This window comes from Erythrolamprus reginae, chromosome 9 (genome assembly GCF_031021105.1).
Source record: "Erythrolamprus reginae isolate rEryReg1 chromosome 9, rEryReg1.hap1, whole genome shotgun sequence".
NCBI classification, from domain to species: domain Eukaryota; kingdom Metazoa; phylum Chordata; class Lepidosauria; order Squamata; family Dipsadidae; genus Erythrolamprus; species Erythrolamprus reginae.
Window position 1 is genome coordinate 44,105,087 of NC_091958.1, and position 21,255 is coordinate 44,126,341.

At 46.2% G+C, this 21,255-nt stretch overlaps 1 protein-coding gene across 3 annotated transcripts in view; it reads left to right on the plus strand.

Annotated features, from left to right (window-relative positions):
• Window positions 1–21,255, plus strand: part of CAPN15 (calpain 15) — a 165,552-nt gene that overhangs the window by 113,984 nt on the left and 30,313 nt on the right. For all 3 annotated transcript variants that reach the window (XM_070761017.1, XM_070761018.1, XM_070761015.1), the window contains exons 2-3: window positions 9,881–11,315; window positions 20,621–20,829. In XM_070761017.1, coding sequence (XP_070617118.1) covers window positions 9,903–11,315; window positions 20,621–20,829 — 1,622 coding nt within the window. In that variant the 5' untranslated portion in view covers window positions 9,881–9,902. The remainder of the gene's footprint in view (window positions 1–9,880; window positions 11,316–20,620; window positions 20,830–21,255) is intronic.

The window sequence follows — 21,255 nt, forward strand, 5'->3', positions numbered from 1 at the left end:
CCGAGACATCTCCCCCGGGCATATACAATTTATGCATGGTATGTTTGTATGTATGTTTGCTTAGTAAATGGGGTTTTTAAAATATTTTAAATTGTAATTATTAGATTTGTCATGAACTGTTTTATTTTGTTGTGAGCCGCCCCGAGTCTACGGAGAGGAGCGGCAAACAAATCTAATAAATAAATAAATAAATAAATAAATAAAATCTCTCTGACCTTCCTATCAATCAACTCAAAGCTCTGTTGGGAGAATTGGCGCTAGACTTATGGTTGGGGGACACCACAACACGAGGAACTGTATTAAGGGGTCGCGGCCTTAGAAAGGTTGAGAACCACTGGTCTAGGGGGAAATGGTTTTTTTCACCCTCTCAGAGGCTCGTTTTCATTTCACCCTCAATGTGGCTCAGGAGGCTGATTAGACCACGCCCACCCTGGCCACGCCCACCCAACAACCGGGCAGACAACCTGTTGCTGAAATTTGCGAAGCCCAGCCCTGAATCTAGTCAAATGCTGAGGTCTTCAAACCAGAGGTCTTCAAACTTGGGAACTTTAAGACCTGTGGACTTCAACTCCCAGAATTCTCCAGCCAGCTCTGCTGGCTGGAGAATTCTGGGAGTTGAAGTCCACAGGTCTTAAAGTTCCCAAGTTTGGGGACCCCTGCCTAAGACAGACCGATCTTTTGGAGAAATATTTAGTTGCATAGGGGGTGCAGCAGCTGCCAAGGCCACACTGGGAATACGGCATTCAGTTTGGGTCGGCAACCCCATGGACATCGTTCCTACAAGCCTTTCCTGTCCTCTACCATCCTCTGGAATCCATTTAAGGTCATGCTGACTGCTTCAGTGACTCCATCCAGCCATCTCCTTCTCTGTTGCCCCCTTCTTTTGCCCTCAATCTTTCGCATGAGGCTCTTCTCTGGTGACTCCTTCTCATTAGATGGCCAAAGCATTTGAGTTTCATCTTCAGGATCTGGCCTTCTAAAGAGCAGTCAGGGTTGATCTCCTCTAGGACTGACCGCTTGGATCGCCTTGCAGTCCGAGGGAGTCTTGGACTGCTGAATAACCAGGAGTCTTCTTCAGCACCAGAGTTCAAAGGCCTCAATTTCTTTGGCGCTCAGCCTTCCTTGTGGATCCAACTTTCGCAGCCATGCATTGCAACTACCAGTAATGAGCAGCCAAAATTTTGCCACACTGTGGGTGTGGCTTATTATATGGGTGTGGCTCGATTGTCATGTGACTGAGTAGGAGTGGCTTGCTGGCCATGTGACCAGGTGGGAGTGGCTTGAATGAACATCATCGTTCAAGTGAACTGTTAAGCCCTCGACTTATATCCTCACCAGTGTCTCTTTCTGGGGTGACAATTTGCTTCGCGTTTCCCGCGTTCTCCTTCCTGGGTCGCCCCCTGCCTCAGGCTGGGCAGCTAGGCGAATGGTTGCCGATCAGCTGTTGAGAAAAGAGGGGGGAGGAAATGGGCCCCCTGCAACTCCTGTTGGTGCTGGTCTATCTGCTGCTTTCTGAGGAGGAGGAAGAGGATGGGAGCGGGGTGGATAATCAGCTGGAGCTGGGCACACAGCTTCATTTCCGCCGGTGGAACTGCGTTCCACCTCGTCCTGCCTGCTGCCCACCCCTGACAACTACAAACGGTAACGTTTTGGAGAACCCTTAATACTCTGTGTAATGAAACATCTATGACAACCAGGATCGTGGGATAAACATCAGAGGAGTGGTTGGCCTACCTAATTTGGAGCCCATCACAATGCCAGCTTGTAAAAACAGCCTCCTCCTCCTCGTGGCTTCAAAGCTAATGGTGCAGAATGTTAGGCTTTCATCAGCCTGTTTTTTGGAGTCTATTGTCCCTTGCTAATTACGATTGGCATCATCAAGGCAGGTTGATCTAATAAAAGAGAAGCAGAGAAATTGCTGATTTCCCAGCAGGAAGATCTCAGCTATAATCTGGCCTTCATCGTGGCTGAGCTGCCTGCGGGGTGTCTTGAGGTGGCTTGACCTTTCTGGTGGCCGTAGTTTGACTGATCTCCTGGTAGAGGAAGACCTTCCTGGGCTAAGGCAAGAGGACAGTGTGGGTAGCCAGGAGATTCGCTCCCACCCCTTCCCATTCCTTTCCTGATGCAGTCAGTTGTACGTGGCAGGTGGCAAGATCTTGGTAAGTAGGCCAGAAGCTCCTTGGGGTTTGAAAGTAATTGAGTAACTGGAGATGATAAGGTAGAGAGCAGAGGTCCTTTAGAAACAGCAGAGAGGGGAGACAAGGAAAAATGAGCCAGCTTGGTCTAACCATGAAGGCACCAGGCTTCGAAACCAGGAAGGAGTGAATTCTAGTTCCATCTTAGCCATGAAAGACAGCTGGGTGACTTTGGGCCAATCACCAGGAGATTGGGAGTTCTAGTCTTCTTTTAGATATGATATCTCATCTGCACCTCTATAACTGTCTGGTTTGGTGCTGCAACCCAACAGGACCGACACAGACTTCAGAAGATGATCAGAACTGCAGAAAAAACAATTGCTGCCAACCTGCCTTCCATTGAGGACCTGTATACTGCACGAGTCAAAAAGAGGGCGGGGAAAATATTTACTGACCCCTCACATCCTGGACACAAATTGTTTCAACTCCTACCCTCAAAACGTCGCTACAGAGCACTGCACACCAAGACAACTAGACACCAGAATAGTTTTTTTCCGAACGCCATCACTCTGCTAAACAAATAATTCCCTCAACACTGTCAGACTTTCTACTAAATCTGCACTTCTATTCTACTAGTTTTTCTCATCATTCCTATCACCCATTTCCTCCCATGTTGACTGTATGACTGTAACTTGTTGCTTATATCCTAAGATTTTTATTAATATTGCTTCTTCATTGCTTATTTGACCCCTATGACAATCATTAAGTGTTGTGCCATATGATTCTTGACAAATTTATATTTTATTTTATGTACGCTGAGAGCATATGCACCAAGACAAATTCCATGTGTGTCCAATCACACTTGGCCAATAAAAATTCTATTCTATTCTATTCTAGTTGGATAACTTTCGGCCAATCATCACTGTGGTTGTGTTGTTGCAGTCCCGCCTTGGAAAGTCAGCTGGGTGACTTTGGGCCAATCACCAGGTGATTGGGAATTCTAGTCCCATTTTAAATCTGAAAGCTAGTTGGATAACTTTCGGCCAATCATCACTGTGGTTGTGTTGTTGTAGTCCCTCCTTGGACATGAAAGTCACCTGGGTGACTTTGCAACAGTCATTCATCCTCCCGCCCTCCCAACTCACCTCACAGGGTTGTCGTTGAGAAAATAGGAGACGAACATTGTGTTGGGTGTGTTTGCCACATTGAGTTCTTTGTAGAAATAATAAAAGTGGGATTCAAAGAAATTTTAAAAATATTTTGAAAAATAGCAGGAAGAAGGATGGTGAGAAGGGAATTGGGGAGGAAGATTGACATCAGGAAGCAAGTGGGCACGGTTGCATCAGATGATGCCACGGTTCTCCTAAGACATGGGTGGTCAATTAATTTTGCCATGGGGCTGCATGAGAAATTGGGATGGTTTTAGAGGGCCAGATTAATAGAATTAACTCAGTTCTACCCAATACTGTATATTATTGGGTAGAACTGAGTAAATTATATTATAATTATAAATTATAAATTATATATTATATACAGTAGTACCTCTAGATACGAGCTGCTCCACATGCGAGTATTCCAAGTTACGAGCCGCGACGCGAACGAAATTTCTGTTCGACACCTGAGCTTAAATTCAGGATACGAGCCGAGCTTCCACTAGGTAGCGCAAGAATTCCTTGCTTCCGGTTATCTCGGCACGGAAAAACAAAGTCTAAAGGCATTCGTTTGAGATGTGAGTTGATCGACTTATGAGCTCGGGTCTGGAATGAATTAAACTCGTATGTTGAGGTACCACTGTATTATATTATATTATATTATATATATATATAATATATATAATTATATATTATGTATATACATAATTATATATTATAATTATATTATAATTATAAATTAATTCTCCACCCCTTCCTTCCTTGTTCCCTCCATTTCTCCTTCTTTCCTTTCTTCCTTCCTTCCTCCATTTCTCCTTCCTTCCTTCCTTCCTTCCTTCCTTCACGGGCCGGTCACAGACAGTGGGTGGGCCGCATCCGGCCCCCGGCCGCACTTTGCCCAAGTCTGTTCTAAGATCTCTAAGGTGTGGCTTTACTCCCAAGTTGACCCTGCTTTCTTAGCTGTTCTTATCTTCTGGCAGCTCTGTGCATGCGCATACTTGGAACAGGCTCCAGCTGTTCCTCCACCTCGCTGATGTCTGACTCCGGAGGCAGCTGATAACTGCCAAATGGCCTTGGCTCCCTCTCTGCCTCCAACCTAGAGCCCACATCCAAGCTTTCCTCAGACTCCAGGACTGGCCCATGTTCCTCCCCAACCTCCTCACAGTCCAAATCTGCTGCCAGCTCCCAAGAAGCACAGACATATAAAATAAATTGGGAGGGGGTTTGGGGGTTGGGGAAGCACTCACATTCACAATAATCCCTTTTGTTTGCATGGCCTCACATGCACCAGAAAGGGTAGGATGTGGCCGAAGGCCATAAAATGGCCCAGGTCTGTATTAGACAGTTAATTGCAACCTATCCCTTATTTTCTCAAATTGCTGGGATGGCAGTGATGGTGGAATTTGCTTCTTTTCTGCACATTTTTTTTATTATTATTGTTATTTCTCTCTCTTCTGCAAGCACGCAGAAATAACTGTGGCGCTCTTTATAGGTTGCCATCTTTCATTGGGAGCACAAATGGAAATTAGGTGTCATTCCTTGCTTTTATGGTGGCTTAATCTGCTAGGTAATTTTCCTTCTTAAAAAAAAAATCAATGCATTCAGCAACTGTACACATTTTATAAACAGCATTTGGAAATGTCCAGGGATAATTTATCTGAAATAGTTAAATCAGCGATTCTGGAAATGCGTTCCGTGCACCACGGAGTTTTGTTTGCAAAGGCTCATGTGTTGGTCTCATGTTCATGGGCCACAAGCGGCTTCTGACTTCCCACATGCGCTGACAGGAGTGAAAGCCCATTTATCACCTTAGCCCTCACCTGCCCACATTGCCCATGAGTCCAAGTCTCCAGATCCCGATTCAGAAATAGACTTACTTAGTGTTCTGTCGAGCTCTCTGGTAGAATCCTCCCAAAAATGCACAGATACAATTTCAGACACACACACGTTTGAAAATTCAAAACAATGTTCTTTATACCGAAAAATGCAAATAAACCAAGCCCTCTTTTGGTATAGCCAAGAGCACTCGTCTCCAAACAAACTGGTAATTGGTACAAGTCCCTTATCAGTTCTGTGATATTTAGCTTGCACCTGGGAGGCAATTCACAGTCCTTCTTCTTTCACAAAGTGAAACACACTTTGCTCTGGTTTAGTTTCAAAGCGGGGAAAAAGCAGCACACAAAAGGTCAAAGTCAGTAAAGCAATCACAAAACACAACAATCAGATAATCCTCCACAATGGCCAAACCCACACGCTGCTATTTATAGCAGCCTCTGGAGTTGGTTCCAGAGGGCCGGGGCTGCCACAGAGAAGGCTCTTCCCCTGGGTCCCGTCAAACGACATTGTTTAGTTGATGGGACCCGGAGAAGGCCCACTCTGTGGGACCTAACTGGTCGCTGGGATTCGTGCAGCAGAAGGCGGTCCCTGAGATAATGTGGTCCGGTGCCATGAAGGGATTTATAGGTTATAACCAACACTTTGAATTGTGACCAGAAACTGATCGGCAACCAATGCAGACTGCGGAGTGTTGGTGAGACATGGGCATATTTGGGAAAGCCCATGATTGCTCTCGCAGCTGCATTCTGTACGATCTGAAGTTTCCGAACACTTTTCAAAGGTAGCTCCATGCAGAGAGTGTTACAGTAGTCGAGCCTCGAGGTGATGAGGGCATGAGTGACTGTGAGCAGTGACTCCCGGTCCAAATAGGGCCGCAACTGGTGCACCAGGCAGACATGGGCAAACGCCCTCCTCGCCACAGCTGAAGGATGTTTCTCTAATGTGAGCTGTGGATCGAGGAGGACGCCCAAGTTGCGGACCCTCTCTGAGGGGGTCAATGACTTCCCCCCCCCCAGGGTGATGGACGGACAGATAGAATTGTCCTTGGGAGGCAAAACCCACAGCCACTCCGTCTTATCCGGGTTGACTTTGAGTCTGTTGACACCCATCCAGACCCCAACAGCCTCCAGGCACCGGCACATCACTTCCACTGCTTCGCTGACTGGACAAGGGGTGGAGAAGTAAAGCTGGGTATCATCAGCGTACTGATGATACCTCACCCCATGCCCCTGGACGATCTCTCCCAGCGGTTTCATGTAGATACTAAATAGCATGTAGATATTAAATATAATATACTGTATTTTTCGGTGTATAAGATGCACCCGAATTTAAGACACACCTTAGTTTTTGGAGAGGAAAATAGGGAAAAGAATTTGATTACCAGGTATTCATCTGGCTAGCGTCCTTAGCCAGCACTTTATTTTATCCCCCGCTGAGGGCTTTAAAAAAACCTTATTTGGAGAGAGTAACAATGAAAGAGCTTGCAAGCCAGTAAGAGCTGGGAACATCGTTAGCACCCAGGAAGAAACATTTGGAGCAAGTAGAGCAATGGAAAAACCCTTGCAAAGACTTAGGGCTTGGGAAACATTCTTCACAGAGAGTAACAGTGAAAGAGCTTGCAAGCTGGTCAGAGCTGGGAACATTGTTAGCACCTGGTTAGGGGTGGAAAGAAACATTTGGAGCAAGGAAAGCAATAAAAAAAGACACCCTACAAAGACAGGGTTTGGAAAACATTTTTTGCAGAGAGAAACAATGAAAGAGACTGCAAGGTAAGAGCTGGGAAGATCGTTAGCATCTAGTTAGGGCTGAAAAATAAAATTGAAAAAAAAAGCTACATTCAAACTATAAGACTCACCAAAATTATCAGCCTCTTTTAGGGAGGGAAAGGGTGTGTCTTATACTCTGAGAAATACGGTAATTTAAGTATGGTTTTTTCTAGAGCATCAGTTAACCCTTCAAGAATAATTTAATAATAATAATTTTACTGATTGGAGTTTTTGCTTAATATCTTTCTGGGGGGTTTTTGCCCTGTTTTCAAGCAAATGCCCTTGAAAAGACTCCGAGAGGAGTACAGGGATAATTTCCGACCGTGGGATGTCTTTCTTGGAAAAGGCATACGTCTGCAGCTTTTCCATCCTTCCTTGACATGTCATGTCATGTCACGTGCCGCCGATGAGTATAAATAGCAGATTCCCTGCCTCCAGTAGCTCTCCCTCTGGCAAAGATATGCGTTGAGAAGATGCTCTAGCCGAGTATGGAATAATCTGAATTGCATTTCGAAGAGCTACAGCCTTTCTTTGATCTTTACATTTGATGGATAGTAGTTTCTGAAGGCGTCGTTTGTAAGGTTTGGGCGATCTGGATGGGAGGTATAAGGCCTCCTGTATGGGAGGTGTTGTGGTTAGCTCTGGCCCAGCTCCTGCCCCAAGGACTGTGGATGTGGGGAGACATCCACATGCTGCAGGCCTGTTTTGCCCCCGGTGGAATCTGCTGATGAAGGCTCCTCTGACGAAGAAAACATGAGTGACAGGGAGGAGGAGAGTGTGGCAGACAGCTCAGAAGGAGATCAATTCTCTAGCTCCTCCTTGGATTCAGAACAAGAGTTAATGATACAGCCACGCATGCAGAGAGCGATGCATAGGCAACAACAACTTAGAGATTATTATCAAAGAAAATGAGGCCACCTGTGGTTGGGTGGGGCTGTGGTCATTAGTGAGGCTGCTATAAATAGCAGCCTGTGGGTTTTGCCATTGTGGAGGATTATCTGATCATTGTGTTTCGTGACTGCTTTATTGACTTTGACCTTTTGTGTGCTGATTTTTCTCTGCTTTGAAACTAAACCAGAGCAAAGTGTGTTTCACTTTGTGAGAGAAGAAGGACTGTGAATTGCCTCCCAGCTGCAAGCTAAGTATCACAGAACTGATAAGCGACTTGTACAAATTACCGGTTTGTTTGGAGACGAGTGCTCTTTGTTATACCAAAAGAGGGCTTAGTTTAAGTGAATTTTCATTATAAAGAACATTGTTTTGAATTTTCAAACGTGTGTGTGTCTGAAATTTGTGCCTGTGAATTTTTGGGAGGATTCTACTAGAGAGCCCGACAGAACAGGAGGTATATGATGATTGGGAGTAGCAGGTGAACATTCAGGTTGTGAAACTTGCTAAGTTAGATGTCCTTGCCCTGTCGGTACCACTCCTTGTTCTGGTCACGAAGCCATTTCTGCACTGTAATGGCCTTACCCACTGTGCCCTGTGACTAACCGTACTTCTGTCGACTGCAGGTTCTCCATAAACTGTACACAAACGTTTGTGAATGTTCCCAACAGTTTCTTTCTCCGCAGTGAGAAATTCAATGACGACACGCTGCTTGTAATAATAATAATAATAGTAATAATAATAATAATAATAATAATAATAATAATAATAATAATAATAATAATAATTTACTAGATTTGTATGTTGCCCCTCTCCGAAGACTCGGGGCGGCTCACAACAATAATAAAAACAATATTATAGTAGAACAAATCTAATATTAAAAAACATATAAAACCCTATCATTATTTAAAAAACCAAACAACACATTCATACCAAACATAAAACAAAGTATAAAAGAGCCTGGGGGAAAGGTGTCTCAACTCCCGCATGTCTGGCGGTATAAGTGAGTCTTGAGTAGTTTACGAAAGACAGGGAGGGTGGGGGCAATTCTAATCTCTGGGGGGAGTTGATTCTAGAGGGCCGGGGCCGCCACAGAGAAGGCTCTTCCCCTGGGGCCCGCCAAACGACATTGTTTAGTCGACGGGACCCGAAGAAGGCCAACTCTGTGGGACCTTATCGGTTGCTGGGATTCGTGCAGTAGCACTTACAGGCGCCATTTCGAAACACGGCTGCAGCTACGCTATCGGTCTGAAGAAATGCAAAATTTACACATGCATTCCTGACAAATAATGTATATCTTTATGTGGAAGGGGAAAGGAGAGGGGGAGAGTGAGAGAAAGAAGAAAGAGGAGGAGGAGAAGAAGATGAAGAAAGAATACATTACTGTAGGCTGAGAAAAAAAAAAGTGGTGCATTACTTTCTGGGCGACCCTCGTAGATTTCTATACCGCCCTTCTCTGCAGACTCAGGGCGGCTCGCAACAAAATAAACACAATAATACAACATATAAGAAATCTAAATTTAAAATTAGATCTAGTACATTAAATTGTTTTAGAATAGAATAGAATAGAATTTTTATTGGCCAAGTGTGATTGGACACACAAGGAATTTGTCTTGGTGCATATGCTCTCAACGTACATAAAATAAAATATACATTTGTTAAGAATCATGTGGTACGACACTTAATGATTGTCATAGGGGTCAAATAAGCAATGAAGAAGCAATATTAATAAAAATCTTAGGATATAAGCAACAAGTTACAGTCATACAGTCAACATGGGAGGAAATGGGTGATAGGAATGATGAGAAAAACTAGTAGAATAGAAGTGCAGATTTAGTAGAAAGTCTGACAGTGTTTAGGGAATTATTTGTTTAGTAGAGTGATTAAATTTAAATTAAATTAAATTATTAAATCTAATACATTAGACCCCAATACATTAAAAACAACCAGCCCCATTCACGCCATATGAGTTGCTGGGAGTCCAGAACTACGTTGAGAGACACTGGTACCTGCAGCTTTGGAGTAAATGATGACAAGTATGATGTCGCTCTCCTCCTTTGCACGGTGTCCTCTAACGGCCGTCTCCCTTCTCCTTCTCTTTCAGCCACACCCACTCTTCTGGTTCTATGGCCACTGTGCGGGAATGGTCCTGCACCCGCTGTACTTTCCTGAACCCCGTGGGACAGCGCCAATGCTCCATCTGCGAGGCCCCCCGCCAGAAGCCCGACCTCAACCACATCTTGCGCCTGAGCGTAGAAGAGCAGAAGTGGGCCTGCGCCCGATGCACCTTCCGGAACTTTGTGGGCAAAGAAGCCTGCGAGGTGTGTGGCTTCACACCCGAACCCGGACCGGGAGGCTCCCCTCTGCCAATCCTCAACGGGGTCCTGCCGAAACCCACCGTCCTGGTCGAACCCAAAGCCAGCTGCCAGGAGGAGATGCCGCAGGCGGAGAACCCCGTGGAGGATCCGGGGGCGAAGAGCCCCGAAGAGGCGGAGCTGGAGGAAGGCTGGGCCTGCCAGCGCTGCACCCTCCACAACACTCCCGTCGCGAATTCCTGCTCGGCCTGCGGGGGCCCCCGTAAGCTCTCCTTGCCCAAGATCCCTCCGGAGGCTCTGGTGGTCCCCGAAATCATCACTCCCGCCGGTTTCCAGATACCTCCCGCCATCGAGACTCCCGAGGGCCACCCGGCCGCCAATCCAGGCACGGCCCTTGTGGAGGAAGAGAGCCAGAAGATGCCAGCCTTCAGCCTCTTCTCCCCGGCCCTCCAGAACAACCCCGTTCCCCGTAGCCGTCGAGAGGTGCCCCCGCAACTCCAACCACCGACTCCAGAAGCTTCCCAACCGGCTTCTCCCCCGACCCCCGTGCAGAAGGCCATCCGCTTCCAGGAGATCATGGCGACCAAGCGGCTGAGCGTGCTGGACGAGGAGATGGACGTCGGCGTGCCGCCCTGGCAGTGCAGCACCTGCTCCCTGCTCAACACCTCGGGGAGCGAGGCCTGCGAGGCCTGCAGCAGCCAGAAAGGCAGCGACACCATCGACCTGACGGGGGACTCCGTTCGTTTCACACCTTGCGGGCCCTCCAGCCCCGACTTCACCACCTGGTCCTGCTCCAAGTGCACCTTGAAGAACCCCACCGCTTCCCAGAAGTGCAAAGCCTGTGGTTCCTCCAAACTGCATGGCTTCCAGGAACATAGCACGCAGCCAGACCCGGCTCCCAAGTGCCCCGAATGCTGCTCGGAGAAAAGCAGGTGCGTGGCTTGTGCGACCCGAGCTCCTTCGGCCCGCAAAGTCGCCCGTCTCTTCCCCATGCAGACCCCCGTCACCCCCGAGCGAGCCACCCAGTGGGCCTGCCCTGCTTGCACTCTCCTCAACGAGATGAAGGCCAAGCACTGCCTCGCCTGTCACACGCCTCAAGTGGCACAGCGGAAAGGCGTCAAGCCGCTACGGCGGCGCGAGAGCATGCACGTGGAGAAGCGGCGGCAGACGGACGAGGGGGAGGCCAAAGCCCTATGGGAGAACATCGTCTCCTTCTGTCAAGAGGTGAGTTGACCCACCCGCACCTCTTGTTTATCAACAGTTGCTCCAGTGATGGACTCCTACGGGTATGGTCAGATACACAGAACCGTTAGAAAAAATGTGAATTCCCCCACCCCCCTTCTGTCTGTGTGTATGTACACATACAGTTTATATAGCAGATAATGTATATTTTTGTATGCCGGTGTGTACACATATGGCATACAGTGTTCCCTCAATTTTCACGGGTTCGAACTTCACGAAAAGTCTATACCGCGTTTTTTCAAATATATTAATTAAAAAATACTTTGCGGGTTTTTTCCCTATACCACGATTTTTCCCGCCCGATGACGTCATATGTCATCGTCAAACTTTCGTCTGCCTTTAATAAATATTTTTTTAAATAAACTTTAATAAATAAGCATGGTGAGTAATAATCTAAATGGTTGCTAGGGGAATGGGAAATTGCAATTTAGGGGCTTAAAAGCCTTAAGGGAAGGTTTGTAATACTGTTCATAGCCAAAAATAGTGTATTTACTTCCGCATCTCTACTTCGCGGAAATTCGACTTTCGCGGGCGGTCTCGGAACGCATCCCCCGCGAAAATCGAGGGAACACTGTATATACATAGAATTAAATAGTATGTTTTGGATATTCAGTAATAGTCAATAGATAGGAAAATCATATCTCTTTGAGGTGAGGCCAGGCCAAGCACCTTAACCCAAACCCTTGACTTGAGTGACGTCAAGTTGGCTACCTTTAAGCCAGTCAGATGACCTTTAAGCCACACACACCGGTCATCATGATCGTCAAGCCACTCCCTGGTCACATGGCTGGCAAGTCAGACCCACAAAATAAGCCACGCCCACAATGTGGTAGTAAAAACGTTTTTCAGCCCTTCACTTGAGTTGCTCCTAGAACACCCCCAGAACACCACATAGAATTACTCCTGAGTAGTTTCCATAGAATTACTCCTGAGTAGTTTCCATAGAATTACTCCTGAGTAGTTTCCATAGAATTACTCCTGAGTAGTTTCCATAGAATTACTCCTGAGTAGTTTCCATAGAATTACTCCTGAGTAGTTTCCTTTAAAGGGCTATGATGGCTCGGCTATTAAAGACTCTGAGCTTGTCAGCTGGTAAACGGACAGCCTGGGCTCGAGTCCCAAGTGCCATACAACGGGTGAGCTCCTGGTTGCTTATTCCAGCCCCCACCCACCTAGCAGCTCAAAAGCATGCCAATCAGGCAAGGGTTCCAAGCTCCCCCCAGGGATTCGAACTGCCCCCCCCCTCTCCCTGCCTTCCATTAAGGTTTAAAGAGCCATCATTGCCAGCAGGCCTGGGGCCATTGAAATTTTAATACCTTGCCCAGTGAATGAATGTTTGATGAATGATGTTTGAATCTGTTTGGTTGGATTTTAACTATGGGGGTTTTAGTTGTAATTTTATATAGATTTCTATTATGCGTATATTGCTTGTTATAAGCCGCCCTGAGTCTCAGGAGAAGGACGGCATAGAAATCAAATTAATAAATAATAAAAAAATAAATTTCCTGTATTTCCAATGTAGTCACATCCCAGGGCCACCCGTCCTGCAGGACCCAAAAAAGCAGGAGTCCAAACCAGGGATGGGTTTTACTTACCTTCCCCACCGCTTGGCATCACAATGGAAGTGTGTGTTTTGCACAGGCATGCTTTGCTTTCTCTCTCGCATCACGAAAATGACCCTTTGTGCATGTGCAGAGGGGTTTGGTTCTTTTGCAAGCCCTGGCAACTGGAGGACCGGTTTGGGAGTGTGGACCGATGGTTATCAACTGCCAATTCGGCGAGCGGCAGCAAATTTCTGCTCCTGGTTCTAAAGAACTGATCCAAACCGTCGGCAATCCACCACTGGTCCAAACACCTGGCAGACGAAAGACGCCCTTAACCTTTTGTTTCAGAGCCCCAGTGCTTTGGGGCCGGTTAATAAAAGGACCCCGAGCTCCATCGGATAGATTAGTGATGGCGAACCTTTTTTCCCTTGGGTGCCGAAAGAGAGTGGGCATGCAAGTGCCCACACCCATAATTCAATGCCTGGGGAGGGCGAAAACAGCTTCCCCTGCCCCCCTGGAGGCTGGAAACGGCCTGTTTCCCAACTTCTGGTGAGCCCAGTAGGCTGGTGTTTCACCCTCCCCAGGCTCCAAAGGCTTCTCTGGAACCAGGGAAGGGGAAAAGCGCCCTCCCCCATCCCAACTGGAGGCTCTCGGGAAGCCAAAAACGCCCTCCCAGAGCCTCTGTGCAAGGCAAAAATCAGCTGGCCGGCACACACGTACACATTGGAGCTGAGCTAGGGCAACGGCTCACATGCCAGCAGATATAGCTCTGCGTGCCACCTGTGGCACCCGTGCCGTAGGTTCTCCATCACTGGGATAGATGTTTTGTGTCTCCGTCCCAAGACATATAGTCGCTTTTCAGAGCTAGCCTGGTTGCCAGCCTCTGACTATTTTGGGAGAAGCCAGGTCCCAGACTTATTAATAACTAACCGTGCAGAAGCTTTAATCATCAAGGGCTGTTTTATTTCTCCAATTGCCTCTGGCAAACGAAGCCACATCAAGCGGCGTCAATGGGAGGTGAGGGGGGTTGGAAATACTATCTGTCCAGCTTCAGAAGGAGCTGTGCTGGCAAAGAGCGGGTGGCCCTCGCATGGGGCATTTTCTTTGCTAGCCGAATGACGGAGTTGGCATTTTGAAGTTGATCCTTTGTACTGCCCGCCTGAAATCGACTCTTTGCCGTGCGGTGCAGCACATAGAGAGGAAAATGGCAGTTAAACAGGCATTTGTAGAGTTATAGAATTAAGAACCTGTATACGCTATTTTGGCACCCAAGGAAAACAAAGGTTTGCCATCACTGATCTAGGGTTTCTTCCTTAAGCAAGGGGTTGGACTAGAAGACCTCCAAGATCCCTTTCAACCGTAAAGTCTCCAAGAGCTCAAGCCAACCTGTTTTGAGGTTGTTGTACAGCTTGAGTCTTTCACGTACAGTGATACCTCGTCTTACAAATCCCTCGTCATACAAACTTTTCGAGATACAAACCCGGAGTTTAAGATTTTTTTGCCTCTTCTTTCAAACTATTTTCACCGTACAAACCCAAGCCGCCGCCACTGGGATGCCCCGCCTCTGGACTTCTGTTGCCAGCAAAGCACCCGTTTTTGTGCTGCTGGGATTCCCCTGAGGCTCCCCTCCGTGGGAAACACCACCTCCAGACTTCCGTGTTTTTGCGATGCTGCAGGGGAATCCCAGCAGCGCAAAAGCGGGCGCTTCGGCTGGTGAAAGGGGTGAGTTTTGGGCTTGCACGCATTAATCGCTTTTCCATTGATTCCCATGGGAAACATTGTTTCATCTTATAAACTTTTCACCTTACAAACCTCGTCCCGGAACCAATTACGTTCGTAAGACGAGGTATCACTGTATTTGATAATTTCACTGTATATCCTTTGGCGATCTTTTCTCAAGACTAAAGATACTCAAATCGCCTTGGGTGCCTCCTTCAAAGATCTGATTTCCAGGCCCCTGATATCAGAGGTGACTTTCTCTGCGTCTCTTCCACTAAGAATAGCACCCAGAAACGGGATCAGAGCTATCATTAGTCATTGGAGAGATTGCTCAATTTTTAATTTAATTTAACAACTGTAATCTAATTTACTGCAGTTCTCATTAAAAGAGCTCTCCGAGCTGTTCTCAATTAACATACCATTGCGGTTCAAAAAACAGTAGGTTAAAATGATAATCAGTGAATAAACAAAGCAAACAGTGAATCAAAACAAATGTTTAGTGCAAAACCCCCCCCGTAAACTAAAATACTGAGATAAATATCAAAACAGGACCAAAAAGAAAGGGTAGAAGTTTGGGGGAAGGGGACAACACAGGAGCACTAACACATTTATTGCAAGTTTTAAGCCAGTGTTTCCCAACCTTGGCAACTTCTTGCCTCCCAAGAAGGACAATTCTATCTGTCCATCCATTACCCTGGAGGGAGAACTATTGACCCCCTCAGAGAGGGTCCGCAACTTGGGCGTCCTCCTCGATCCACAGCTGACATTGGAACATGATCTTTCGGCTGTGGCGAGGAGGGCGTTTGCCCAGATTCGCCTGGTGCACCAGTTGCGGCCCTATTTGGACAGGGAGTCATTGCTCACAGTCACTCATGCCCTTATCACCTCGAGGTTCGATTACTGCAACGCTCTCTACATGGGGCTACCTTTGAAAAGTGTTCGGAAACTTCAGAATGTGCAGAATGCGGCCGCTAGAGCCATCGTGGGGCTCCCTAGATTCGCCCACGTTTCTGCAACACTCTGCGGCCTGCACTGGCTGCCGATCGGTTTCCGGTCACAATTCAAAGTGTTGGTAATGACCTTTAAAGCCCTACATGGCATTGGGCCAGAATACATCCGAACCGCCTTCTAGCGCACAAATCCCAGCGGTCCCACAGAGTTGGCCTTCTCCGGGTCCCGTTGACCAAACAATGTCGTTTGGCGGGCCCCAGGGGAAGAGCCTTCTCTGTGGTGGCCCCAGCCCTCTGGAATCAACTCCCCCCAGAGATTAGAATGGCCCCTACCCTCCTTGTCTTTCGCAAATTACTCAAGACCCACCTTTGTCGCCAGGCATGGGGGAGTTAGGATATTCCTTCCCCTAGGCCATTACAAGTTATGTATGGTATGTTTGTGTGTATATTTCATTTTTATAATAAGGGTTTTTAGTTGTTTTATTAAATTGGATTGTTACATGTTGTTTTTTAATCATTGTTGTTAGCCGCCCCGAGTCTGCGGAGAGGGGCGGCATACAAATCCAATAAATAATAATAAATAATAATAATAACTTGAAGATATCTGGACTTCAACTCCCAGAATTCCCCAGCCAGCATTCGCTGGCTGGGGAATTCTGGGAGTTGAAGTGCAAATATCTTTAAATTGCCAAGGTTGGGAAACACTGTTTTAAGCAAATTTTTAAAAAGTCAATTATGTTTCAGTATAAAGCTCATAGATTGAGTGGTGCAATGGCCTGGAGGTGGAACTCTTGCTTCACAATCAGGAGGCTGTGAGTTTGATCCTACGCACATATTTCTCTCCCTGGACACACTGAGAATAAATTTCCTGGTGGGGGGGGAAACCCTCCACATTGGCATCAGGAAGGGCATCCGGTCAGTAAATGCTCAGCTCCATTCAGTTGCCCAGGCTCTACCTCGCAAGGGATTATGGGGTTGTTAAAAGAGGAGGAGGAGGATAAAGCTCATACCCAAAAATGTCCCAGAACATTTGATATAAAAGGGCAGTAAAATTTTAATACACAGGGAAATAGCAGCCGAGAGAGCAAACGGGCATCTGGAAAGGATCAGAGCCTCAGGGGGAAAAAAAATGATGTGAATTCATTAAAATATTTCACAATACACAGCAAACCTGGGAAATCAGGGAATTATCAGGAAATCGGCGGTTTGGGAAATATCAGGGAATTATCATGTGAAAATGAACTGAATAAATCAGGGGGGACAAACAAACTGTATTAAATTGTTTAAAAGTCAGGGAAAAATCATGTAAAAAAAAAAAAGGATCGCACTGCCCGGCGGAATCAAGCAAAAATGAGCATAAATTGGGGGTTTTAAACCACTTTTAATATTAGATTTGTTTATATTGTTTTTTATTGCTGTATGCCGCCCCCAAGTCTATGGAGAGGGGCGGCATACAAACCTGAATGAATGAATGAATGAATGAATGAATGAATGAATGAATGAATGAATAACTGTGGCAACAACTTGCTTCCGCAGCTACCGATATTTTTCCACGGCTGAGCCGTTTGGTATGATGTCATCTACGACCGCGTCTTAACTAGATCGCAAGTTGCAGGGAATTGTTGACCACTCCCTATAGGTATTTAAGGGTGGCTGATGGGAAATTCGGGGTGGAGTTTCAATGTTTTGTAATGGAGTCAGTTGATGTTTGGGGTTCCAGCCATGTTACGCTAGCCAACTGTTATTTCCCTGCTAAAATCTTTGGAGTAAAAGTGCCCTATCTGTGGAGAGTCTGGAAAACTGTAACTATAAGTCAGTGAAACTGAAGAATCATTATCTCAGAAAGGAATGCCCAATTAGCTTTGATCTTGGACTGTTATCTTTTAACTCCTCTCACTGAGAACCTGCCAAGATGAACTCACATGCATGACTTTGGCTTGTATAAACGATGCTTTCTATATAGAAAGGTTGATTTGAAATATCAGCGAGTGGATTCCTCCTTTGTTTTCAATCTGCGTAGGATAGAACAGCTATGTCGGTGGGAAAGGGAAGAACCGAGGGTCTCACAAATGTCAGCTTATTTGCGTAGAATTCCCATTTTTAGTGTTGGGTGAACCGAACCTGCAAAGTTCGGGTTCGTACCGAACTTTGTGCGGTTCGGTATACCGAACCCGAACCCGAATTTTTGTAAAAGTTTGGCAAAAGTTCGAGTTCGGGAAAGTGCCAGGAAGCGCCGCCGCCCAGCTGTCACCTTCCGAAACAGCCGGGGAGCTGTCGGCCAGTCAGGAGGCGAAAAAGGAGATGGGGAATAGAAACATAGAAACATAGAAGTCTGACGGCAGAAAAAGACCCCATGGTCCATCTAGTCTGCCCTTATACTATTTTCTGTATTTTATCTTAGGATGGATATATGTTTATCCCAGGCATGTTTAAATTCAGTTACTGTGGATTTATCTACCACGTCTGCTGGAAGTTTGTTCCAAGGATCTACTACTCTTTCAGTAAAATAATATTTTCTCATGTTGCTTTTGATCTTTCCCCCAACTAACCTCAGATTGTGTCCCCTTGTTCTTGTGTTCACTTTCCTATTAAAAACACTTCCCTCCTGAACCTTATTTAACCCTTTAATATATTTAAATGTTTCGATCCTGTCCCCCCTTTTCCTTCTGTCCTCCAGACTATACAGATTGAGTTCATTAAGTCTTTCCTGATACGTTTTATACTTCAGACCTTCCACCATTCTTGTAGCCCGTCTTTGGACCCGTTCAATTTTGTCAATATCTTTTTGTAGGTGAGGTCTCCAGAACTGAACACAGTATTCCAAATGTGGTCTCACCAGCATTCTATATAGCGGGATCATAATCTCCCTCTTCCTGCTTGTTATACCTCGAGCTATGCAGCCAAGCATCCTACTTGCTTTCCCTACTGCCTGACTGCACTGTTCACCCATTTTGAGACTGTCAGAAATCACTACGCCTAAATCCCTTTCTTTTGAAGTATTTGCTAACACAGAACTGCCAATACAATAGTCAGATTGAGGATTCCTTTTCCCCAAGTGCATTATTTTACATTTGGAAACATTAAACTGCAGTTTCCATTGCTTTGACCATTTATCTAGTAAAGCTAAATCATTTACCATATTGCCGACGCCTCCAGGAATATCAACCCTATTGCACACTTTAGAGTCATCGGCAAATAGGCAAACCTTCCCTACCAGACCTTCCCCTATGTCACTCACAAACATATTAAAAAGAATAGGACCCAGAACAGACCCTTGTGGCACACCGCTTGTAACCTGACTCTGCTCAGAATACTCGCCATTCACAACAACCCTCTGGTGTCTATGCTTCAGCCAGCTGCAAATCCATTGAACTATCCAGGGATTAAGTCCAATCTTCACTAATTTATCTATCAGCTCTTTATGTGGAACCGTATCAAAGGCTTTGCTGAAGTCCAGGTAGGCAATATCCACGGCACCACCTTCATCCAACACCTTTGTGACATAGTCAAAGAAATCAATGAGATTAGTCTGACATGATTTGCCTTCAGTAAAGCCATGCTGATTTGGGTCCAATAATTTATTGTTTTTTAGGTGCTGATTTATCCTCTTTTTCAGTAGAGTCTCCATCATTTTAACGACAACTGATGTCAAGCTAACTGGCCTGTAGTTACCAGCTTCTTCTCTACTGCCCTTCTTGTGGATAGGCACAACACTTGCCATTTTCCAATCCTCAGGAACATCTCCTGTTAACAAGGATTGGTTAAACAAATCAGTCAGGGGGGTAGCAATGACAGATCTGAGTTCTTTAAGAACTCTGGGGTGGATGCCATCTGGACCCATTGCCTTATTTATCTTTAATCGTTCAAGTTCTTCTAAGACATCGGCTTCTAAGATCACTGGAGCTGAATCCGTACAGTTGGAGGCAATGCTATATCCCTCTATAGTATTATTTTGTAAGGTGTCTTTTGAGAAAACTGAACAGAAGTAGCTATTGAAATGGTCAGCGATCTCCTTATTCCCATTAATGCATGTATTTTTCCCGGTACTAAGCTTCGTGATGCCGCAGTTTTTCTTCTTCTTATCACTAATATATCTGAAGAAGGTTTTATCCCCCTTCTTTAGAGATTTGGCAATTTCTTCCTCTTTTGAGGCTTTAGCAGCATATATTATCTGTTTCGCCTCCTTCTGTCTCATTTTATACACCTCCCTATCAGCTATACTTCCAGACTCTTTATACCTCCTATAGGCAGCCTTTTTTTCATTGACTATAGTCCTTACATCATTGCTAAACCATAGCGGTTTCTTCTTCCTTTTACCTTTAGTTATTTGTCTTACATACAGTCCAGTGGCTTTTAAGATGGCCTTTTTTAATACAGTCCACTGGATGCTCGCTCCTGCCATTTTATCCCTCCCCTTTAATTCATTATCTAAATATTCCCCCATTGCATTAAAATTTGTTTTTCTGAAATCCAATACTTTGGTTGCATTATAGGATTGCTCACAATGAGTTTTTACATCAAACCACAAACATAGATGGTCACTGCAACCTAAATTTTCTCCCACCTTGACACCTGAAACCCAATTCCCATTCGTAAAAACTAAAATCCCACCAGGCTGAAACCTGGCTGGCTGAAACAGGGACTCCAGGAAGGACGTCTCAGTGACGTCAAAGCTCCGCCCCTGAAATCCCCTGGTGGGATTCCCCACCTCCTTTTGCGCCTCCCGAATGGCCGACAGCTCCCCAGCTGTTCTGGGAAGTGCCACCACCCAGCTGTCGCCTTCAGAAACAGCCGGGGCGCTTGTTGGAGGTCTCCCGAACACCGAACCCGGAAGTTCAGCAAAAGTTCGGGTTCGGGAGAGCGCTGGGAAGCGCCCTGGCTGTTCCGGAAGGTGACAGCTGGGCGGCGGCGCTTCCTGGCGCTTTCCTAAGCGCCGAACTCAAAAGTTCAGCAAAGGTTCAGGTTTGAACTTTTTTAAAAATTCGGGTGCCGAACCCGAACTTTGTTGGGTTCGCCCAACACTACCCGTTTTCCATCCAGCATTGGCTTGACTTCTTCAACTTTGTCCCTGCAGAACAAGGTCAACTTTGTGGATGACAGCTTCCCTCCCGGTCCCAAGTCGGTGGGCTTTCCCGAAGGAGACAGTGTCCAGCAGCGAGTCAAACAGTGGCTTAGGCCTCACGAAATCAACTGCAACATCTTCAAAGACCGGTCGGTCAAATGGTCGGTTTTCCGGACACCCCGACCTTCAGATATCCTGCAGGGGCTCCTGGGAAACTGTTGGTAAGTAACCGAGAGCAGATTGGGTCTTTGGTGTTAAATTCCACCGAAAAACGCCACGCTAGCGTACATCACGAACCACGTGCAGCTCTGGATATATAGGCAATAGCGTTTTAGACATAGGCTGTTTCAGGCTCTTCTCTAAGTGGTTTAATGAGTCAGGCTGTTGCCCCCCAAAATTTGGGTCCTCATTTTACCCACTTTGGAAGAAAAGAAGGCTGAATCAATCTTGAGCCAGTCGGAATTGAACTTCAGACTGTGGGCAGAGTCAGCCTGCAATACCACATTCTAACCACTGGGCCACCGGGGCTCCTAATGCAACATCCAATCAACTACAGCAGTGGTTCTCAATCTGGGGGTCGGGACCCCTTTGGGGGTTGAATGACCATTCCACAGGGGTTGCCTAAGACTACGGGAAAAGACAAATTT